This window comes from Anser anser (assembly GCF_964211835.1).
Source record: "Anser anser genome assembly, chromosome: 2".
Taxonomy (NCBI): Eukaryota; Metazoa; Chordata; class Aves; order Anseriformes; family Anatidae; genus Anser; species Anser anser.
This window is the reverse complement of record NC_139721.1, coordinates 68907210-68931264: the sequence shown is the minus strand read 5'-3', so window position 1 is coordinate 68931264 and position 24055 is coordinate 68907210. Positions and strand designations below refer to the sequence as shown.

At 41.1% G+C, this 24055-nt stretch overlaps 1 protein-coding gene across 8 annotated transcripts in view; it reads right to left on the bottom strand.

Annotated features, from left to right (window-relative positions):
* Positions 1 to 16791: 16791 nt before the first annotated feature.
* The window catches only part of MOCOS (molybdenum cofactor sulfurase), a 229696-nt gene continuing 222432 nt past the window's right edge, over positions 16792 to 24055 (bottom strand). For all 8 annotated transcript variants that reach the window (XM_083825286.1, XM_083825287.1, XM_083825291.1 and 5 more), the window contains one exon: positions 16792 to 20399. In XM_083825286.1, coding sequence (XP_083681412.1) covers positions 20253 to 20399 — 147 coding nt within the window. In that variant the 3' untranslated portion in view covers positions 16792 to 20252. The remainder of the gene's footprint in view (positions 20400 to 24055) is intronic.

The following is a 24055-nucleotide window of genomic DNA, read 5'->3' as shown; positions in this document are numbered from 1 at the left end:
AACCTGAGAGTGGTGGCATTAAAAACATTAATGCAAAAGTGCGTGAATCTTGGAGAGCACAGAAGTCACCTGTTACTTGCTTTGCCAATGCAGTGGAAAGATTTACAGTTTCTAATGTATGGGGGTTGCACCACTTTTAATGTGGAAGATTTTTTATTTATTTTTTTAACCCTGGTACTACTGTTACCATAAAGGAAAAGGTAGGTGCTATAATGCATTTCTTTTAGGGCATGCAAATAACAGTGTGAACAATTGCATTTGTACTTCTACAACCAGTTAAACAGCCTTCTTGGCACAAAAATCTCTGTGCAATGCTTTACAAAATTTTGTGAGGCAGCTTGGGTGGGGAAATGGGCTTTACATTTGACCTTCAGCTAAGCAAGGGACCAGGGAGCAAGGACCAGAGGGGTAAAATCCTCTCAGGACTAGAGCATCATTGAAAAGGTAACTCACTCTCATGAATGCATGAGACAATGGTGTGACCGGAGCTGGAAGAGCCTGACTCAGGCTCCTGGTCAGCAGGGGTGGAAGATCCAGGGCTGGCCTGCTGTGGCTGCTTGGGTAACCCAAAGGCAGCCGCCTCGCCTGGGCAAGGATGGGCCTTGGAAACGGTTTCCTAATCTGTGGGCATCCACCTTGCTGTGTCAGTCTCTTTGGGGGAGAGAGGCATCTTCAGGAGTGACCGCCTTCCTTTTTCCTTGTCAGTGTCAGTAGCTCCTTCTACTGCCTTTGCTGGGGCACGGAGTTAAAAAAAAAAAAAAGTTATAAAGCTGCTGAATATACTAGAGGGAAAAGAGAAGATTAATATATTAACAACAAATTAAAGAACTTCCTGAAGGTCATGTTAAAACGTGCCTCCTGACACTGACTTCAATTAGTGAATGGAGTCTCAGATTGCTTTGGAAATTTTCCCATGTCTAAGAGCCTCCTCTTAACCCTCAGCTTGACTAGTTCTCAAAAATCAAATTACAAACCATTAAAATGTATGCCAACAGTGTGCATGAAGCACATGTTACTTCTAATTCTTGCTAAGAAAGGGCCAATCAAAATGCCCCGTGACTCAGTTATCCTTGAATTGGTCTAATTTTGCCTGCAAAAACTATGAAGAAACTTTCAAATTGCTCATACGCCTCAGCAAATGCATTTTTAACCAGCTCACTCCTATTTTTGGAATGAGCTCTTAGGAGCACAGAACCAGTCAGTCCTCCTCACTTTTATATTTTTCTTTTTGGCTGGGTTTGAGGGAAATATGTGTCATTTATAAATCAGCTCATTATAGCCTTGCGTTGAGCTCATATGGGCAGCATCACCGATACAAATTAAACTCCTTCATTATTTTAAATTGTAGTCTTAACAGCGGAGCTACTAACTAAATACACAATTATATACTCATAATGACATGACTCTGACCAAGAGGCAGTGAGGACATGTAAGATGCTGAGTGAGCCAACAGGTCAAGTAACAACAACAGTCGTTTGTACGGCCAGTCATTCTCCCAGTCATCTTCCTTGAAGCCCAAAGAGCGCTGTTTACATTAGAAAAGTTCTTTACAAAGGAATCCACGGCTGGGTTATGACCACTGGTTAGCAATTCGGTGGAGATTTCTCCTTTTCTTCACAGCTCTGGTGATACTTTACAGCCTTGGCTTTACTCTGAATATTGTGCTGGGCTTCAGATACCGGCTCCTGTCTGTGATCCCAGCCTATTCCTGTGTATAGGAAAATGTATGACCATGGTAGTGCCCAGAGTGCTGACTTTCTGATAAAGTAATGTACCACGTCCACGGGACATCTGTTTAATGCTTATGACATTGGTTTTTGGAAGATCTGTGATGGTTCTGCTGCAGGAAACAGAAAGCTGAGTGCAAGCGGCCAAAAGCACTTGGTACTTACTAGGCACCCTGAAGGATGGGTCCTGCTTAGAAAAGCCTCATGAGCTGCTAGGCACCCTGAAGGATGGGTCCTGCTTAGAAAAGCCTCATGAGCTGTGAGTTAATCGTTCAAAGGAAAGGGGAATAATAGCAACAAGATGTAGGTTGTGTGCTGAAGAGCAAATTAGGGATGGATTGTTTGCAAATGCCGTAGAGCCAGCAGCCATTCTCTTCATCATAAAATATATGTAGTATTGGCTATCAGCATGAGTGCAGCTTATGTATAAAATTATGTATAGGCTGGACTTGCAAAGCATCGCTTGTCCAGAGGCACAGAATTTGTTAGCTTGTCTTTACTGCACATTTAGAAGTATGATACACAGTCATCAATGTATACAGCAGTGCAGCACAGGGGAAGACATCCAATGCATTTGTTATTGTGGTAGGTAAAGAAATTGTTTATTCCAAAGCACCATTTTATCAGCATTATGAGACATTTCTCATTTGTAAGAAGTACCATAATATATCTATACACACATATTTACATAATGTTCTTAAAATAGACCTCATCAGAAAAAATTGTTGATGGACTCAGCTCATGAAGAACTGCAGTCCTCCACACTAATACACATTTAATAAAGGAGACAGCAGAACCTGAGCTCAGACTTCACAGATGCTGTGCTTAAGCTACTGCTCACTTAGAGCAAAGCAAGGGAGATGATTTAAACAAAAACCCAAATTTTCAGACTCATTGCCCAATGTAAGAGGAAGAAGGCGATTGTAACCTGCCTGCCCATTTCCTTCCTCCTGCTTCTCATCAAGCAGAAAAACATACCTATGCAATTGTTTTTGCACCCCACGAAAGGATAGTGTAGCCTCCAAGCACTAAGCTCCCTGTGAGACATCCTGCCCTCTGGGTCTACTCCAGGCCAGGGGAATAGCCTGGAGCAAAGGAAATAGGGACGTGTTTAGTTTGCATGATGTACTCCTTTGTGATTAGAAATATAGGCCAGAAATAATTTCCTCAGGGGCTTTCCATTGATTTTTACTTGAAGATGCTGTAGAAATACAATACAAGAAATATAAATATTCAAGCAACATTGACAGATCCTCTTCCATGTAATGTGAGCAAGAAAGAAAATAAAAGTACCTAAAAAGTGTGTGTGTGTGTGGGGGGGTGGTTACACATGTATCCAAAGTATTAAAAACAAGGAAAGAAAAGAATAACTAAACTTGAGTAATGTTCAGCTGCAGTACCCAGCAACCACAGCATTTTTCACATTCAGTCTGTGAGGAAATATATCCTCTTCTCAAATTCTCTAGCTGGCATGTTGTCCGAGGCCACCGTTTCCTTCACTGCTTATTCAGCATAAGAGTCAATAACGTCATCATCATTTTTTTTTTTTCCTCAGCAGTTACACACATAACTCTGAAAGATTTCCTGGCATTCATTATGATGCTTTGAAACACTCTGACCTTGAAAGAGGTGGTCTACCTGCACCTATCTATTAGCCATGGACATCTTTTAATTAGGGTGAAAGAAACACCTGCTGCTCTAAAAGAGGCAGCTCAGATGTTGGGAGAAAAAATAGATTTGGGAGAATCTATTGCGAGAAAAAAAAATTGGGAGAAAAAAATCATGAGAAAAGTAGATTTGTTGGCTGAGATCAAGCCAACATGATGTCCAAAACTATAATTTCATACATTTTATGTGTTGACATAAGGACATGGCACATTCTCCTTTTCATTATCAGTCAACCCTATGATTCAGTAAAAGCCAGAGGAATTAGATTCATCCAATTCCCTTGCTGTTTTGGGGGACAGCTCATGTCTGAGAACAAGCAAAGTGCTCTAAGTGGAAGAAATCAAGAAAACAGGCTCCCTGACCAAGTTATGCAAGAGTGACTTCATTGCCTAGGGCAGACACAGCCACAAGGGAAGTGAAAGGTGGGAAGCTCAAAGCGAGAAGAAGAGGCACTGTCAGGGATAGAGCACACAACACAACGCGGCAGGAAGCTGACCAAGGAGGCATCTCGTCAGAGAGGTGAGATAAGAAACTCTCTCGAGGTGACTCGACCGAGCTGTAATCAGCAAAAGTGCACAGAGGTCTGGGCATCCCTCTGCTAGAAAGCAAATCCTGAGTCAGAGGGAGGTCAAATGGCACCAGCAACGATCTGCAGGCTGGGAAGACTGATTTGAAGAAAGTTAAGACAGTATGGGCAGGCTAGGCAATTGCTAGATATTTGAAGGGTGGAAAGACAAAGAACTGACAAATCACTTAAGGCAGAACAAAAAATCCTATGGCTAGGATCACTGTGTGTACGTACAGTGCTTAGAGATTGCTCAGAAATTTTATAGACCAAATAAAAATCCATAGTTTGAGACCCTTACAGTCTGGCATGCACATGACAGTGCACATAAGTTGAACAGGGAGTGGGAGATTGAGGGATGTAATAGTAAGTAATGGGTTGCAACTAGGGCAGCACAAGCTTAAACTGACCATTAAATTTCAAATAGATCATTAAGATCTGTCCTGGTTTTGGCTGGGATAGAGGTAATTTTCTTCACAGTGGCTAGTGTGGTGCTGTGTTTTGGATTTTGGATGAGAATAATGCTGATCCCACCCCGATGGTTTAGTTGTGGCAGAGCAGTGCATACCCGGAGCCAAGGGCTTTTCAGCTTCTCGTCCTGCCCTGCCAGCGAGGAGGCTGGGGGTGCAGCAGGAGCTGGGAGGGGACAGACCCCGCACAGGTGACCCAGACTGGCCAAAGGGATATTCCAGACCATACGGCATCGTGCTGAGCAATAAATATGGGGGGGGGGGGGGGTTGGCCAGGGAGGTGGGGCCGCTGCTTGGGGTCTGGCTGGGTGTCAGGTCAGCAGGAGGTGAACCATTGCATTGGGCATCACTTGCTTTGTACATTGTTATTATTAATTAATATTGTCGTCCCTTCTTTTTCTGTCCTGTTAAACTGTCTTTATCTCAACTCATGAATTTTACCTTTTTCTGGTTCTCTCCCCCATCCCACTGGGGAGAGTGAAGGAACAGCTCTGTGGTGTTTAGCTACCTGCCAGGGGTTAAACCACAACAGGGTCATACAAGAATCTCCCAAGAGAATGGATCAAGAATTCCCTTCATCACACCTGGGCAAAATGCTGTGTACAGCCGGGAAATGAATGAGGTGATCTCTCCATGGAGGAGTTCACAAACTGTTTCATGTAAATGAAGGAAAACAGCTGGAGTCTCAGCAAGGACCACGCAGAACAGATGCAAACATCAGAGGACTGGACACAAACGTCAGTCTTCGCAGACGTCATTTAATTTGTCCACAGAAAGTGCAGAATGGCAACTACTGTCATATAAAACCCCCACTACAATGATGATATATAGCTAGAATTGAGTTTTTGCAATTACCAAGAGAGTTTTTAAAGTTTCCCTTCTGTTGCATGAAGCATAGGCCTGAGGATGTGCTCTGATTTCCAGACAGAGATATGGGTTTGATTCTTTGCTGTCTTGCTTCCCAGTAAATCATTTAATACCATGAAGTTGGTAATACAATTCTATGTATGTCCCAACACTACCATCACAGTTACTTTATAGAAATTCAAAAGACAGCATAGGCCTCAAAATAGCGGATATCTATTTTGTTCTTATCTAAAATGCAAATATTGAGTGCATCTAAAGACATCTTACAGTAATTTTATGCCAGGAGGTCCACTGGAGTCATCACTAATTACACAGGAGTTAGATCAGGATTGGCTCTCAGGGCAATGTTATTGATTTTCTCATTCTATTTCAGATTCCTAACATTTGTTCCTTACTGGTATAAGCACAGTGAAAGCAGTGATCAGCATAAATACCTAGAAAGGCTGGGGCAGAAAGAGAGACTTCCCTCGTATTTACCACAGCAAAATCCCTCTGGCAGTAAAGTGGACAACATCTTCATCATCGGGAGCGGTAAGGAGGTTTGCAAAATATATCGCCTAACAAACGAAGTTTCATTCTTTTACTTTCCAACATACTCCACCAATAAACATATTTCTCAGTGGCTTGATATATGATTCACATTTTCTTTTCCCTACAGCAATTTGCTTAGGACTCTAGGAACTGATATTCCAGAAATGACTGAATGGTCCCGGTAACATAGGGTGTTTTTTTTTCTCCAGTGCTGAATATATTTGCTTTTGAAAAGATAAATAGAACAGATAAAGTTTGCCATCTAGAGGAACCGTACAGAAATCCACTTTTCTTTCTACTTAATCTGTTCTTGCAGTTAGTCATGTGAGCATGAGCAGGCCAACTAAAGCAAGGAACACATTTTGGTACTGATTGTAACTGGTCAACTGAAGAGGTTTAAACAAGCTGGTCGGGAGACCTGATTTCAGTTTGCTCTTTTTACCATTCAACCTTTTCCTCTTTTCCTATCCTGCAAAAGGACCCATCTCCATCTTGCCCCTGCATATATTCCACCACAAGGTCCAGGTCCTACTGCTTTCTGTGCAATGACAAGAATGGGCAGCAGTGGGGTGACCTCTGCCTGTCCTTTAGGTGAGGTGGTATCTGGAGGATGGAGGAGATGCCCCCTGTAGAGGTCTCTTCCAGCCTAAGTTATCCCATGGAGCCCTGCATATGTTTCTTATACAAGCAACACTAGCAGCTCCTCTTTTCCAGAGCTTGCCATTCCAAATGCTGACCCAGGACATGAAAGTTTGGGGCTCAGTTCCCTTGTTTGCTTCAACCTCTCCCTATTCCAGGAGAATAGGGAATTCCCTATTCCCTATTCTTTCTCCACATGAAGGACAGTCCTTAGATCATGGAAAAGGCCAAAGGATAAGGATACCCTGCCTCATCCACTTGTGGATCAATGAAGATAATTAAGCCCTGTCACTTGTGTATGGTTTTTATCACAAACAGCAGAGTAAAGAAAACAAACAAAGAAAACATATAAACAGCCTTCAGAGACAGATATGGAACAAGTCCTAGACCACATGGAGTTTATAGATCTTAGGCAAGCTCTTAACTCCCAAGACCTCAGCTCCGAGTAACCAACCCTCTGAAGCAGATTACTCGGTGGAGAATGGGGCTGTGATGTGCTCAGCTGCACAGCCCAGCACACTTCCCATGGTCCTGGCTGCCTTCTCTCACCAGCTCTAGCATCCCACTCACCTCCAAGATGAGCTGCAGGTAGGCTGAACAGCAGGTATCAGCACAGAAGACTCTGACAAAACTCTGCACATCGGTGGAAAGGGCAGAGGCCAGTAAACAAGAGCTGCAGATAAAATGGTGGATTACGAGGTGATTGCTTCAACCTGGAGCGTAGAAACAGAAAGGGATCCAGGCCACAAGCACTGGAGCTGCCTGAAAAATGCAGCTGATATAGCAGGGGCAAGATGGTACAGCTGTGCTCTGGTAAAATTTCACATGCACTGTGCCGTCCCTGGTAAGGACACATACCTGTGGAGGGAGTGACACAGACAGTAAAGCCGATGGCTTTGCTTTCCTGCAGCAGTGCATATGGGACAGAGCAGAAGAAACATGGTGGTGGTGGACATGTGTGGATATGCTGCAAGGCCATGGAAAATTGGGTCTCCCGGCCTTCAGGTAGAAGAAAGCTGCCCTAGCTGTATGCAATCCAGTCGAGGCTGCTGTGCCACTCACCCTTGTCAAACGTGCAGAGAAACTCCCAGATACTTTCTCTTGCATCAGAGTGCATTAGGTAAGCAGCAGGACACAGCACGGTGGTGCAATTTTTTGTCTTGGCGTGGTGCTAGGCACAAGGTTGTTGACACTTTGTTAAAATGCCTCAATTTCAGACCTTAGCTTCTGCCTCGAGTGCAGATGCTTTGAAGAGATTATGAGAAGAACGAGTACTGATCTTGTTTCACTGTATGGAAAGTAATATCTCTTTCCAGCTTCAGGCACAGCAGGGTAAAACTGTAAACAGAGCTTCACATTAATTTCCATTTCATTTCAGTGAGCAGGACTTAGTATAATTAAACAAATAGCTCTGTCCTGCTTCTTTTGAAATCAAAAGGACTTTTGTCATTTGTGGAAATTAAAAATAGAAAATTCTTCACTGTGCTTCTGCCTTTTGATGGGCACCCTGATATCAGAGGGGTCATGTCTCTGTGGAACTTAACAAGATGCAGGCAGCTTACACTGGAGGCAAACACACCAACTGTGAGCTGTCATCTGTCAGGCTAATTACAAGCTCGTCAGTTCAGGGGTTCTTCTGAGTTCACTTCTGGGGACCAGTGTGGTCAATGCTCCAAAGCCTAATTTTTACCATTGCCATGCCATACCTCGCGACCTATGTTTAACTTCTGAATTACCCCTCCTTTGGGCTGGGAGGCTGGTGACAATTAGATGAGTTGTCCCCAGTTCAGCACTGGCCTGATCTGTTACCCACCCTGCTGTACCCTATTGTTTAATCATACCTCACTCCTCCTAATGAGACTCGTTTATCTTTCTTTCAAGTTTCATACTATTTCCTGCTTTAATGAGATTTATGATGAAAGAAAGAGAAATGCTTCTAATTGATCCTCTTCTGGTGACATTATCTCTTGCAAAAGCAACGACCAGTGGTGGTAAACATCAGTTAGACATGAATTTTCCTTTTTATATGCCACCTTGGAAATTTTAAGAACAGCTGAAGCTCTGCTGCTAAAGGATGAGCAAAACAAGGATGAGAAATAACAAGTACAGGGAGCAAGGCAATAGAAATCTCTCAGATCTCTGACAGCTCGGTGTGATTATAAGGTCTAGTTGGCCGGGCTGGCAAAACCTCTTCATCAAGAGCTGCCCTTCGCAGTTAGCCTACATGCGCACAAGCCTCTGGGCACAGAGTGGTTCGGGCAGTCTGCAGCAGCTTGAGTGCGTGGCCGTGTCAGCCCAAGGAAGACAAAAGTTCCCATTTTCAGCTACTTACTGAAAAGAGCAAGAAAGGAGCAATTACCTGAGCCCTTGGCCCACCCCAGAGCACAGCAGCTGCTTGGCAGACACAAAAACACAGGGAAAAGCCCTGAAGCTGACTAACTGTGGCTTCAATATCTATGCTTGTGCAGAAGTGACCATTTGGGTCCTTAAATCAAAGCAGGTCCTGCTGCTCTCTTTGCCCAGGTGGAAAATGGCGGTGGCTGTCACACACAGAGGTCTGTCTCTTAACAGTTCTCTGTGGGTTCAGGCCCATCAGCAGGCCTCAGCTGCCCCCACAGCCTCCTGACTGGCCAGACCCTGGGCCTGGCTCATCCAGGAAATAAATGAAAATAAATGTCAGATTAAAAAAGCTTAAAAGTCTCTGTAATACATTAGGGATCCTTTTTTGTCAGGTTGGATGAGCACTTGTCAGGAGTTATGCAGATATACCTGGTCTGCTCTAGGGCTCAGGAACTGACTCAATAGCCTCTCAAGGACTTCCCTCCCTCCGTTTTGCTATCTTTCTCTGATGTACTGGCCTCACATTCACCATCAAGATCAGTTGTCTTTCACCACAAATACTGAATTCTTAGGAGTCTTCCAAGGTGTCTGCTGGAGGAGCCCAGATTATGCAGCTCTGTAGTTCAACTAGCTAATATGCATATAAGGATATTGCATCCAAAGGAAGAAGAACCCATAAAAGCCAGAAATGTTGACTGACTAGTTAACATCTTCTAAAAATTGTAAAACCCTTGACTGAAAGGATAATAACTCAAATTTTCAAATTCACCAACCTCAGCTGCTGTGCCAGCAGCATTAACCTATCTCTTGTAATATCTCACAACTCAGAACAAAACAACAACAACAAAAAAACCAACACCAAAAATCCCAAACCTGTGGAAATGATTTCTGCCTGTGCAGTCTCAGCAGACAAAGATTTTTAGCTCTTCTCAAGTAAACCATCTTATGGATTCTGATTCTTCATCACCTTGAAATCCATGAAGGTTATTTATCACCTGAGCGAGGGGATTTCAGAAGGTTACTGAGGGAGCGTTTTCTGCTCCCATGTGATTATGGTTTTCGTTCACAGGTTGCACTGTGACAAACAAATATGCCAGGTGCAAGAAAAAGAAAAATGAGGTTGCTCAACTGTTCAGCCATTATTTCATCCCCACAATTGCCTGAAAATCTCATTGACCTATTCTGCCTGATTCATACTTTTTGCATTGTATATGTTAAAGAGAAAAGCACAAAGATACAGCTGTCAACAGCTGTCAACTTCCTTTTGCCTGCTGGCAATGAAAAAGGTGATTAACTGCTTTTGGATGCAGCTAATTTATTAAATTAGGAAACGGCACACCTTTGCCTAAACTTTCAGAAGTACACGGGCTGCGTGGTTATTTGGTTGTACTGTTTAATGAACCCAGATCTTATTGACCGTTCAGCTCATGCTTCTGGAAAATCAAATTTGTTAAATATCCCAAACTAGGCATACAGAAATCAAGATGCTTCAGTGACACAGAAGCTTTCTGTATATTCTGAAGATCCATTTAGACCATACTAAGGGAAGCAAACATAATTACCTCAACCGTCTGGAAGAGACTGGAGTTTACCCAGCAGAGAGGAGTTTAATTGTACTGCTGACTTCATTAGGCCCAAGACTTCAACCAGATTCCAGTTTTGTGAAGAATGTATTAGAAACAACATCAACAACACAGTAACAACAAACAAAGAACAGAAAAAAAATCTGCCTAGATTGAGTCAAAAGGGGAATCAACCAGCGAGTCAGTGGTAATAGGTTCCTACCCTGAAATCAGTGTAACATTTCATTTAAAACTAACTTCAGAGTATTTGAGGAGCAGAAGTGGAGGTATTACAGCCTGGTCTCTAAATCCATTCTTACAATAATATAACATTTTGACCCCACTTGCCAGGGAAATGGCACCTGCATGAACTGGTCTTTGTCACAAATTCACCACAAAAACATACGGAGAACATGACTCAGTGCTGTTGGTCAGCTGGTGATTTTTGGGTTGTCTGGTTTAAATTATTCTGCACTCAGCAAAGGATATTTGAAATCACTCATCATACTTTTCATTGGAAAGAAAGGTTTGGGGATTGTAGCTCACAGCACAGGAGGAGGGACTGAGGGAACCAGGTTTCTTCAGCCTGGAGAAGAGAAAGCTAAGGCAAGGGACATGATTGCCTCTACATGGGGGATGAAGACTGAACCAGTCTTCTCCAGGGTGCAAAAGCGAAATAAGAGGCAACTGTCAGAAGTCAAATTTCTGAGAGGATCTAGGAAAAATTTCTTTACCAGGAGGGAGGAAAAGCACAGGAAGAGGTTTGCTAGTGAGGTTGCTGGAGATACTCAAAACTTGACTGCACACAGCCCTGAGCAACCTGATCTAGCCCCAAGGCTTGGAGCAGTATGTTGAACTAGGTAAGCTTCAGAAGTCCCTTCAAACAGCCTATGACACTGGAAATTCAATAACCAGGAGATTAATTAGAAGTTGTTCAACATTAGTAGCTCTGAAAACAGCTTCATACGAATGAATTCACATAAATACCATCATACTAATTTTTTAATCTTACCAAGTTGGTATTGTATTACAATGTATTTTGGGGCTCATTAGCTGAAAAAACAATTTGTAATGTAAAGGGAATCTCAGTGAAGTCCCCATCAATGTAGTATGGCAAGACTTGTGTTCATGCAGCTTTATTTTCAGAGATAAATGAGAAATAGCTGGAAGTTGGAGGGGAGACCTCACTTATTAAGGCAGCATCTCCCCATTACCTGAGTTCATTCATGACTTTGTAGCTGCATTGCCAGATGGATTCCTGGGCTCATGGCTCCTATTGCCCTAAGGGCACCAGAGAGTCACAATCTCTTGTTCTACTGACAGATTTTTAAGAGGATTCATCTTCTCTGCCATTCATGATCACATATCCTCTTTCTGACAGCCCCAGTTATTACTTCCACTGGAAAATCCAGGTTAAGAAAGGCTGAGTATATATCAAAATAACGCCAACATCAAGAGGTCAAAAATCATGATATTTCTGAACCAGCAACTCTTGCTACAGCTGAAAAGCTTTTCAGCTTTTCATTGCAAGATTAAGAGTCAGAAGTTTTCTTTTTTTTTCCGAGAAAAAGTGTTTCACTTCATAAGATCTCTCTGTCCCAATCTTGTATCCAGAAATGATTTTAAGGCCTATGATTTTAAACTTTAGTTTGTTGTGTAACTGCTTTGGTCAGTAGCTTTATCACCACGTCCATATCCACAGAATCCTAGAATGATTCCCAGCCTGACCTTTCCCTGTCCCAGCTCCATGCCGTTCCCTCGGGTCCTGTTGTTGTCCCCAGTGAGCAGAGCTCAGCGCCTGCCCCTCTGCTCCTCTCATAAGGAAGCTGCAGGCTGCTATGAGTAAATTTTCAAGAATTAGCTGACAATAACTAACATGATTTCAGTGACCTTTATCCAGGGTCCAGTAGTTAGTGGGCTGCAATACCAAGAATTGGTAGGATGAACTATGATAAGAAGCTTCATAAACCTAGAAGTTGTTTTTGTTTATATTAATGCATTGTACCATACTTATATAGTTTTATTATTCACTTGTATTTTTGATATTCTTTCTAAACCCAATTTTGATGGTTTTTACCTACAGAGAATGTTGGGGGCAGAAAAAAAAATATCCATTATTTTACTGTGTTCCAGCACTTTCTGTCTGATGCCGCTTTGCTTTTCTGTCTCTACCTGCTCCTTGTGACATGAAACTCATCATCAGAGACCTCAGAAAATAGCCATACAAACATAGGAAAATCTCCTAATATGGGCAGTTCCTGAGAGATACATGCATGTGTGTGTGCACTAAGGGAATTGCCTTCCAGCATGCATTCCTCTTCACAGATAACATAGTGACTGACTCTATACATCCCCCTCTAACCGCTGAATCACTCTTGATTTTCTTCTGTTTGACTAATGTCACAGCCATTTTTCCAACTGATTGATTGTGTAACACCACTGTAAGGCTAACTTGTAGTCTTTAAACTCAGAAAGCTGTGTATTGTTGTGGCCTTTTCAAAGCAAAATTCCTCTTACAAAGTAGGAATTATAATTTAAGAAAATATTTTGACTATCAGTATTTTGGGGCTGATAACAAGAATAAAATAGAAGAAATACAACAGGCTATAGAATGACCCTCCCAGTCCAACTGCTCTTATTTGAATAATATTTCTGTAATATAAGTGCAGATAAATATGCTAATTGTAATACCTGATGATCTCATTTATATGATACATCACTTCTTAAATACATGGTTGCTCGCCTGTATTGTTTTTACACTTTGCAACAAAGGCCTAGTAGGAATCCACTTGCATTTTTCATAATGTTTCAGGCAAGCTGCTGATGCACACAACCCTCAGTCTTGCCTGACTGATGCAACCAATTGTTTCAGGTTACCCACTCAATGAAATGTCAGCTTCTCTCTTCCTCGACATATTCCTCACTTTGCCCGTAAATAGTTCCAAATTACCACGCTGTGGCAGTGTGAAAGGCATGTGAGATTGAATGAATACCAAATGGATCCATTACACCACTACAAGACATAAAATAGCATGTTAACTTGACAAAGTACTTCCCTAACATAAAACCATGAACAACTAGCTAACTAGAAACCTTCTGAGCTTAGCAAGCTAAATTAGCAATGTCTACTGGCTTTTAATTGCTCTAATTGTCTCTGGCCATGACATACAACCCAGGTGCTACGGCAGGAGCTGGCAGTGGCTGTTTTCAGACTGTGTTCCTGGTACACATTTTGAGTGGGGCACAGTGGGTCAGACAGTGTCTGGAGAGGGGCACAGGCCCCTGGTCCTGCGGTCTCCCTGGAGATGCTCAGGTTTCAGCCAGCTATCTGCTGTAAGCTGCTCCATGGTGTTTGATGAAAAAGAGAGGGTATAAAGCTGCATTACAGAACTTTATTCTGCAGTTTTACATGTCTGAGGACTCCTTCTGCCTGCACGGATGTCACCCTTTTTGCCTAGCTAGAGTCCCAACCGTGGGTCCGATACAAGACATGGGCTGCCACATACTGTGCTCCCTTGGAAAAACATGCGTGCTTTTTTTCAGAGGTGACTTTCCAAGACTAAAAATAAAATGGTTTAGACTGTTCTGCTTCTTGTGCTTGAAAATAGATAGATGAGCAGCGTAAACTCTTCCAGAACATGAGTGTTCGCAATCCATGCTCCACTCCTGTAGCTTAGCTCTTTTTTCTAATTTCCTAGAGAGCCGTGGTGAATTACTGAGGAACATCACAGCTTCTTACAAGTACTGACTGACAAATGAACCAACACAGATGAGAGCTTTTTCTTTTCAAGTGCATTAAATCATTACAGTGAGCTTTGGCTATCAAGTCAAATACACAAACTGTGCATTCTGGTTCCTTAAAACAGAATAAAGGCAAACACTTGATGCAAGAAAAATTCAATTTCATTTCATTATTGAAGAGTTTGCTAAAAGAAACTTATTTAATATGGCACTAAATACAAAGGCTCTGAGGATAAGCCACAGTCCATAGCATTTGGCTAAATCAGTGAAATTACAAATATCTAATACACAACCCACAGGAAATTACACCCATGAAAACAATGATGGATACCTCAGAGACTCTTTCATTTGTGGAAATGAGCAGGGTCCAGCAGTGTAGGGCCTTCTATCATCTTCTAGATTTGGTTTGGTTTGAGAAATAGTAACTTGTGAACTTTCAACAACTTTATCTGATCCATCCCTTGTAAGTACCAGAAAACAACAGATTTGACATTAGATCATGCCTGGCATTTCAAACACATCCTCATGGAAAAACACAGGCCTTTCAGAAACTGAAAGCTGATCTCACTCCTGGACCGAGAAGCCATCTCTGCATTATAAATTCCAGCCAGGGTACTTGAATCCAGATGGGACACTTACCTCTGAGAAGCAGCAGAAAGCATGAGACGGGCTTAAAGATGGAATATGCTGGTCATCTGGGATAAGCTGATGTTGACATCCAGATTTTCACTGTGCTGACAATCTTTGGTTGCCGATCTGGAATAGATTGGCTCACACCAGAAACTGGGATTAACATAGAAATGCACCTAATTACAGGCTGTGCGTGTGCAAGTGGCTCTCCATTTTCAGCATAATTTCAAATTTGCCATGAGGCGGCTGTACTCAGATCACACCAACAACCTTCGCCAGTACTTTCATCTGTCTATTCATTAGCTAGCAAACAGCAAAAGGAGTACATCAGTGACAAAATAACAGCAGCACTGCACCAGACACTTCTTTTGTGTCTTCTAAATCAAACTTCCCTTGTTTCTCATATTGCGTCAGACTTGGTGGGTATTTGAGAAACCCTTGAACAATTCTTGGTCAGAAATGCCACCACATGCATTTTTTTTTCTTTTTTTCATTTGTTCACTTTCCCCATCCTGCTCTTGCCGTGATCTGTTCTCTACGATCACAGCTCCTGATTACCATCCTTCCAGGAAGACTTAATAGCAGAGCAGATAAATGACTAACTAGCTCTGTGACATGTATCGCTGTGATTATTACAGAGGTTCCCAGTGTGTCTCTGCACATGGCAGTGATGCTCATGGATGGATGCCTCACGTGAAACCTCCCTAAGATCTCTCTCTGCAGCCCTGAGTGAGTCACGTCCTAGCGCAGGGCACCTGCCTATTTTCTTTTCCACCAAGAGGGACCCACAGTAGCCATTCGACTGAGTTGACATGAAAGGGAGGGAACAGAGGCATCTTAAATGGCACCTTGCTTAAGAGGTACCTCTCTGTTGATGATTCTGAGTCCTCTGAATCCGATTTGTAGGCCTGAGGGTACCTAAGTCCTTTCTTTCATAAAAAAAAATTACAAACTCTGTGAAGGAGAGATGCGTATTACTACTTCCTTTTAAAATTTGACTTCAGGGGATGCTGCTTTTCTTTCTCTCCCATATTTTTTCTCTTCTTTTCGCTCTGGCCTCCAGGCTGGTGCACCTAGCAGGCAGTCAGAAACGTGGGTTTGTTTCCTGTTTCTGTCTGAGAGGCCTCAGCTCACATTTGCCGTGGTTGCCTATTCCAAAACCCATTCGGGGTGTTCCCATCTGGTCTTGTTTTAGTTCCACGTTGCTCTGAAGTGCTGACAGCCTGAGGAAGGAAGGACAGAAGCCTCCGTAGCCCACTGGCTCATGCGCCCAGGGGAGAGGAGGAGTGCCCTGCCTTCTCCTCCCATCTGCAGGGGCCGTGTCTATGTTTTGTCTGAGTAGCTGCCTCATGACAGCTGTGTAATCACAGGGACGGGGACATACGCACATCTTTCAACTCCATCGGAGCCACCTACCTGCTGGGTTACAGTCATTCTTCCCCTCCCATCTTCAGTGAGTCCAAAAGAGCGTGAATGGGTAGTTCAGAGTCACGCTTGGATCCTGTCTCGTTGTGTCCGTGTCCCTCTCTCTCTGGCCCGGTGAATCACGGATCATTTCCGCGCAAACCTGGTGAGAAGGGAGTGACAGGCCTTCCCTGTGATTCCCACACACACCCAGCCCTGTTAAGTCCCCAGTCTCGCCTACTGCCTGTGGTTTATGCAGGGGGAAAAGGTGGTTCTGGGTCCCTCCAGGCAAAGGAGCTGAACCTGCTCTTCTCCAGCACCCTTGGTGAGGGGCTCCGACCTCTAACCTCCGGATAGCAGAGGTGGCTCCAACAGGAGTGCCCCTGGAAATATTTTACAGGAAACCAGTGATTATTACTGCATTTTGTGCAGGGCTTGAACCGAGTATGCAACTGATCGGCATGCTGACTCGGCAGAGGCTGTCAGCATGATAGCTGGAGGAACACCTCACCTGTGAATCCCAGCAGCGATGAGACATCCTGCCAGTCAGCCACAAGTTCGCTCAGTGAGCCCGGCAATGCCTCGAAGCAGAACTTAGCATCTCCCGAGCTCAAAGTTCAGGAATGCAAACACCACCACTAGACATGTCGAGTACAATATGTATTTTATTGACCTCATTTCCAAGAAAGTTAAAAAACAGACTGAAGAAGAAATGCATAGCATAATTTCCATAATTTGTGAACAACAATCAAGTTATTATGCAGTCTTTCCTTTTGATTTGTACATGATTTTGACAGAACAATGACCAAAATTTTTGACCACATTTTGAAAGATGCCATTGAAAATGTATAAACACAATGTGTCTGAATTATCTTAGTCATATCAGTGAACACAGTTCAGAGGCTTCTCCTAAAAATGCTGATTTATGTTCTGTGATTCCAGCCTCTTGGCTATTATTGGAGCTTGTAATAATCATAATTTTTGCCTTGAGATTTGAGAAGGAGTTAAGTCCCATGGAAAATAGAATGTGTCTGAATAATTTATCATAAGGAAATATAGACTTAGTTTTCAAATATGTAGAGGACTTTCTACACACAGCACTCTGGAAATGTTGTATTAAATACATTTTTTATCCATAGAAAGTAAATATATATCTGTAATTAGTCCAAAGATTTAATTTTGCAGCAATGAGAGTACTTAGATGAAAGAGTCTGCATTCATATGAAATTGTATTTTTTCTATATACTCAGAACATTGAGAAGTGACCCCTTTATAAAGCACTTAATCTTTCTACGTAATATACATAGTGTTTTGAAGTTTTTAATGTCCTTTTCTCTCATGCCATACCTCATTTTGTATTATGCTCGGTTTCTCCATTCTTTGAATTTTTTATCACATTATGGGAAGGATGTTCTTTCTACAAAACTTACAGTGCATGATGTTTAAGCATGAATCCTCCTGCTTCAAGACTTTCCACAAAGTATTGTCATTGAGAAGAATCTGTCTTCATTGATGGGAAGACATCTCAATACTGCTGGTGACACTCCACTTACTATAAGGGAAATATTATTCCTTGTTGAGATGAAAGATTCCTTGTGTCTCTTACATCAATCTGAAGCATTGTGACATTTCCTATCGCTACAGCGCAAAGATGTTCCTTGTGGGAAATGCACAGAATATACTAATGAGCATGTTCATACATCAGAGAAACTGTTTTTCCCCCCTGTAAAATGACAAAATTATTCTTGATGCAATATTACTAGGCCACAGGAGAGAGAAAGTGTAATTGCCTGTAAATAATAGGTCAGAATGACCAAGCATGACATTTTTAAAGTTCAAATCCTCTCATCCTTAGTTATCATACATTGCATTAAGGCTATTTACAAACAGTATTTGTCAAGCTACTGTGTACCAAAGTGACTTATTTGGCAGTAAATCCAATAACAAGTAAAACAGAGCTTGCTGAGGTTTGCTTTCAATTTCCTCTTCTAACTTCTGTGCCATTTTAAACAAATGACATACCGGTGAGGTGAAGAGGACAGAGTAAAGCGCCAGAGATCACCTGAAGGTCAGCATACAGCAGGTCTCTTCATATTAAATTTGCCAGCGCTGTGCTGGCTTTCTATCCAACAAAGCGATGTTCTGCATAACAGAAAGGCAAAGAGTGAAACAGCAAAAGAGATTTAAAAACCAGGAAACTGCTTTTCAAGGTTCCAAAAAGCCTGCTCATTACAACATCAGATAATCGACTATTAGACAGAGAAAACCGCTGGCTTTCAAAGCAGACATCAAGGAGCATTGCTTGTGCTCTGAAGTGGAAGATACAACTCACAAAATCCTCAAAAACCTGATCCTCAGTTTACATACATATAAAACACCTCACTCTATCCACGTATTTTATGGCAGGTTGTAAGAAACAGATAGTGTCTCTCCTTATTTCCATTACAAAGCTCTGCTGAGAGACTAATAACAGTCTGTTCCAGCTGAAGTGAGTAAAACCAGTTCTTCAAAAGAACAAAAAAGAGAAAGGAAAGAAAAGACTACCTATCTACTGAATTCTGATTCACACACCGGGTGATGCACTTCCCTTTTCCCACCGAATGCTGCTCTGGGGTAATCACTCCCTTTTCAGAAGGACTGTTTGACCAATTCTTTCACAAAGCTGCCTGCTCCCCTCGAAGGCTGCGCTCAAACAACTCAAGCATTGATTCAGCCAGAAGCCCTTTCACACAGTTTGAGCCAAAACTACTCCAAGGAAGGCCTAAATCATGCTAGATGAGAGTTCAGACAGTGCTTTTAATGGGGTCAAAATTTCCCTTCCCAAGTGGCAATAAAGCAGCCAGTCTAGGAGAATTTCCTTTTCCAGGAGGACTTCCTGGAAGTATGAAATTGCCTTGTGGCTGGTTGAACACATGTTGGCAGTCATAAAACACCTGGCTACAGTACATTCAATCTTGTTTTATAGTGACTTCCCAAGCTTTCTGTTTCTTTCTTCTTCCCTCTCTCCCTCCCCCCCCCTCTCTCTCTCTCAATGTGTGGCTTTATTTATTTACTTATTTTTGCAAGAATTCATGTATCAGTTAAGTCCTAGGTTTCAGACAATCAGAAAGCATGAGTCGTTTATGGCAGTCAAGAACTTAAAAGCCTTCCAAGAAGGACATTATCAAATGCTCAGGAACTACCACAATGAGTAAGAAAAAAGAACGCTTTGACCTTTTCAGGATGGAGAAGTATTCTTGACTTTCAAGAATTCCCTCAAGTGGATGTTTCAACATCTTGGCCATTTGAGATTGCTAAGCATAAGCAAAGTTGGTATAGAAATTGCGACCGGATTAGTTGAGAAATCTCTAATTAGAAATAATATGTCAACAGTCTCAAATACATACGGAAATGTGTGGGAAGTCGTCACATAAAATGGATCAGATGGAAAAGTGGCAAGTGGGAATGAGAAAAAGACATTGAGAATAAATGGATGAAATTGCTTCATAGAAATGTCTTTTTGTAAAGGCATACTGAATCTTCATTGATCTTTGCGCTTTTTTGGCATCCTCAGACACCTTTTCCCAAGAGGATGACACACATTTTCCAATGCCAACTCACTCTTCTTCTGTGCTTCAGACTGTCTGTACGTCACCTCCAGTTTCACTTTTGAAAAGCTGAAAGGACTGCTACTCTGTTGTCACTCTTCCACTATCCCCTTCCCACCTACGTTGTCTCTAAAGCACGTCCTGCGTCCTCTCTCCCAAATGTGGTTTTAACAAAGCAGCATAAGGAAGTAGTTCATTGCTATGTTTACTTTCCTTCATTGAGATGTGGGTTTCTGACAGCAACATTGGGCTTGTTTTGGGAGTCATCCACTAGTAAAACTTGATCAAACCTGTTGCATCCTGAAGCAATTGAACAAAATAAGAGTTATGGCTGCTGTAATTTAATCGCAAGCAAAAACATGTAGGTGAGGTATAATTATCAAGGGTACTGCCATCTGATAACGTTTACTGCAAACAGAAAATTAAAAAACTCAAAGCAGAAGCAAATGAGCGGAAGATTTTTTTTTTTTTGAATAACTGGCTACTGACTTCTCCCTAGAGTTGCATGTAAGTCTCATCTTCTATCCTGAACATTTTTCTTCACTGGATGTTGGGCGTTGAATTTCTGTATTCTCCTTCAACACTGGAAGTACTTGAGACCCAACAGATAACATATCTGGAAAGGATGAACACAAGGGCTGGTTCATCAGGTATACACCAAAGTTTGTCTGAAAAAAAAAAAAAAACCAACAAAATATTCATCGAGATGCTACTCATGGTAAAGTAATCAGATCTATGGAGGATCTCACAACCCAGATATGCTTAGAAAAACAATTTTGCTTTAAGAATAAGGATGTATGTGTGATCTCAATGTAATTAAGAATATTTTAACTAATTAACTATAATAGACTGGTAAACAAGAGCTAACCCCATGCTATTTAAGAAGAATACCTTAAGTAAGTGGATAAATAACGCAGTATTTCATCATGAGTTCCATAGTATCATATATGTAATTTACACTCGCTCACAGTCTTGTCATTTAATGACTCTTCTGGCTTCTTGACAAATACAGTTAATACATTTTCACACATAAAGGCTAGGCAGCACCAGAATGCATGTATGTTCAAACAGCGAGGAAAAGTCTTGGGTCTTCTACCATGAATTGTTTGCTTTCTTAACAGAACTTTGTTCTGTCTAGCCTTGGTGAATTTCCCTTCATATGTTTTTATTAATATTTTAGTATATTTTACAGAAAATATTCAGAAAGTTTGTTTGATTACGATTAACGCTTGTTATCTGTCATTAGCTGTGAAGCCACACTAGGTAAATATTACAAATATTTAGACGTGTCCTTGTATTACTGGATAATAAAGAAACAAAAAGGAGGATAACCACTTCACCTACTATGTAAATGCTCACAGGCACTGAAAATCTGGTCTGAGTGTCTGCACTCCTATGTATGGTATTAATTTTAAGGACATTAGACTTTACAGTTACAGCTATGAAGAGCTGGGTGTGATGTGGAAATGTCACATTAAAGACTGGTGTGCTTCTGTGGTTTTATTTTCCACCTGTGGAGAACATAGAAATGTGCATCAAGAAACAGATTTGCAACCTTAGGATAATATTTTCCAAGCAATTAGAAAACAGCTAAAAAAATACATAAGAAAGAAAGAAACAAATACTGAAGATTAAATTAATTAATTAATTAATTAAATTAAATGTTAAATTGATAATTGTAGACTTCAGAATGTCTTTGCTCTTCAAACCGAAGGACTTGGAAAGCCAACATTAATTTTCTTGTCAATTTTTTACAGGTTTCAATAAAAAGTATTTGATTTTGGTAGGCTACAAATGAACAGTCATTCAAAAGTGTAATATAAATAAATAAGCAAATGTAATTCATTTGGTATGTCTGAACAAACACATTTTTTAAATAAAACTCTGCGCTCCTTCTCCATTTCCTGATGACATTTTTTGCCATTGTTCAGATCAATGATCCTGAAACGGAGAGAATTACATTTACAGCAGGTTTAGAAAAATATACTAAAGGAATTGCAATAAATTAAAAATAACCAAATGTGTTGGTTGAATTTAAGGGAGCATGTTTGATAGATTTAAAATGCAGGATGTTTACTCAAATTCCTGCACTATATAATTACATAAAAATACAGTAACGAGGTAACATGAAACAGCTTTTAGTCTTCAAAGAATTAGTGAGATTTAAGGCTGAGACCTACTCTCAAGCAACTGTGATGCTGTAAAGCAGAGATCTATCCAACCATTGCCCCAGTGTGGCTCCGAATTGGGGTCTTTCTGCTTCATTTGTAATCCTACACATTACAAAGAAAAATAGCTCCCAAGTACATCTTTTTGGTTATTTCTGTTATTTCTTCATCTCACAGGCATTCCACCTAAATGGACCTGATCAGGCTTATCCTACTTATGATACTTTTTGGGTACCAGTGACCACAATGGTGCCAACACCAGTGGATGTAGTAGGGTAGATCCTTCTGGTGAGTGTTTGAGTATGAAATGCAGAGCAGTGACCACAGTGCAGCAGGATCCCAATCCGCTAGCACAGTGACTGTGTTGGGTAAACCGTAATGGCAAAATGGTAAGTCAGTAACTGCTTCATTTAAAATATTAGAGTACATAATATTAATACCCTGTTCTTGTTTTTCTCTTATTTGTTGACAAGCTGTGGTTTCTCCACTGGCATAAATAATGTCTTTTTCAGCCTTGAACTTAATATCCTGCATTTAATTCCTGCACCCTAATGTAAAAATGACAGTTGCCATAATTTGTTTAAAAAAATCAGGCAATCATAAAACAAGTATTATAAAATGAATATTAGTCCACGCCACCCTGTACTTCACATAGGAAGTAACTCATCTGTGTTAGTCAACTAATTTGATACGTGAGAATTTTTAACATATATTCACTGTATTGACAACTTGACTTACTTTAAAAAGACTAATATAAATCTAGGCAGATTGTTCAGTGTGGGTAACTTAATTTACCTTATTTCTATTGCTTTGAATCATCCAGCCACATTTTTTTTTCTTAAAGCACTTTAAACCCTCCATGATTATTTCAGAAAAGGCGTGTGTGAGTATATCTTATTTGCAGGAGTTCTTAAATACTATTTTAATGCATTGTTATTCCTCTACTCTGACTGGGCATCTAGGTCTCAATATTTTTTTGAGTTCTGAGCCTGGATGATGCCTGAGGAGTTTTCAAGGTGATATTATACTGATGGTATACATATTTCAGTATTAATGCCTGCTTGGATGAGTGTTTTCCTGTAAAATCACTTTCATTGCTGACATCTTGCTCTTCTGAATGACCAGAATTTTGCTTGTGATTACCAGAAATGAATTTAGTATCTTTTAAGTAAATTTCCTTGCTTTTCTAGTAATTACAAATATTGACTCAACAAAAATACTACCAAACAACCACAAAAGCTGTGCATCCTGTCATTCTATCTCTGTTTCAAAAGAAATAGAAAATGTGGCAAATTGTCCCTTCTCACATTTCAGTGTTGAAAAATGAGGCTTTCAGACACAGAGATTACAGCCTGCGGAGTCATTACAATGAACTGCATAATCTCTTTCTGCTGTTGCTACCCTTTCCAAACTTCAAGGGCATTTTATTTGGCATATAAACTCTCCAGAGCACACCCAGAACAGAGCAAAGGGCTGGATTGTGACACAGGTGGCAGTAGGGACTCTTCCTATAACTCTCAAACTTCATGTAAAGCTTCTTGATCAGTAAAACTACAATGTTCACTGCTGGGATAAACGGATAAAATGTACTCTTGCCAAGTGGGAATCACACGATAGTCATCACACTCACTGAAACGAGGAGCTATAAAATGCTGTCATCCTTGCATGTTGTTTCAAATACTTTTACTGGATCAACAACAATATGAACTTCTTGGATATTTACTGACAGAAATATCCTGGGTACCCTATCTCCTTTTGTTAGACAGAAATGGGAGGTGCTACATCTGACAAAGGCTGAGATGAGCGGCCTTTAAGATACTGCTCCTAAACAGTTGGTTAATTCAAACTAGCACTTGGTAGGGAAAGTGCCCTGCTAGAATGTGTAACAAGCACACAAAGAATACTGCACGCTAACACTGAGCTTTGGATAGAGGAGCTCTGGATTTTGCCCCTGGATGTAGCTCTCAGCTGCTTTCTATCAACAGATAAATTCACCTGCTCACTTTATTCATATAACATAACCTCCCTCCCATGCAAAGGTTTGGAAGATGAAATTATTAAATCTGAATTATTTTTATTATTATTTTTTTAATGCAAGGATGTTTTATTAGCTCTGATTGCACCAAAATTTATCAGTAAAGCCTTACAAAATAAAT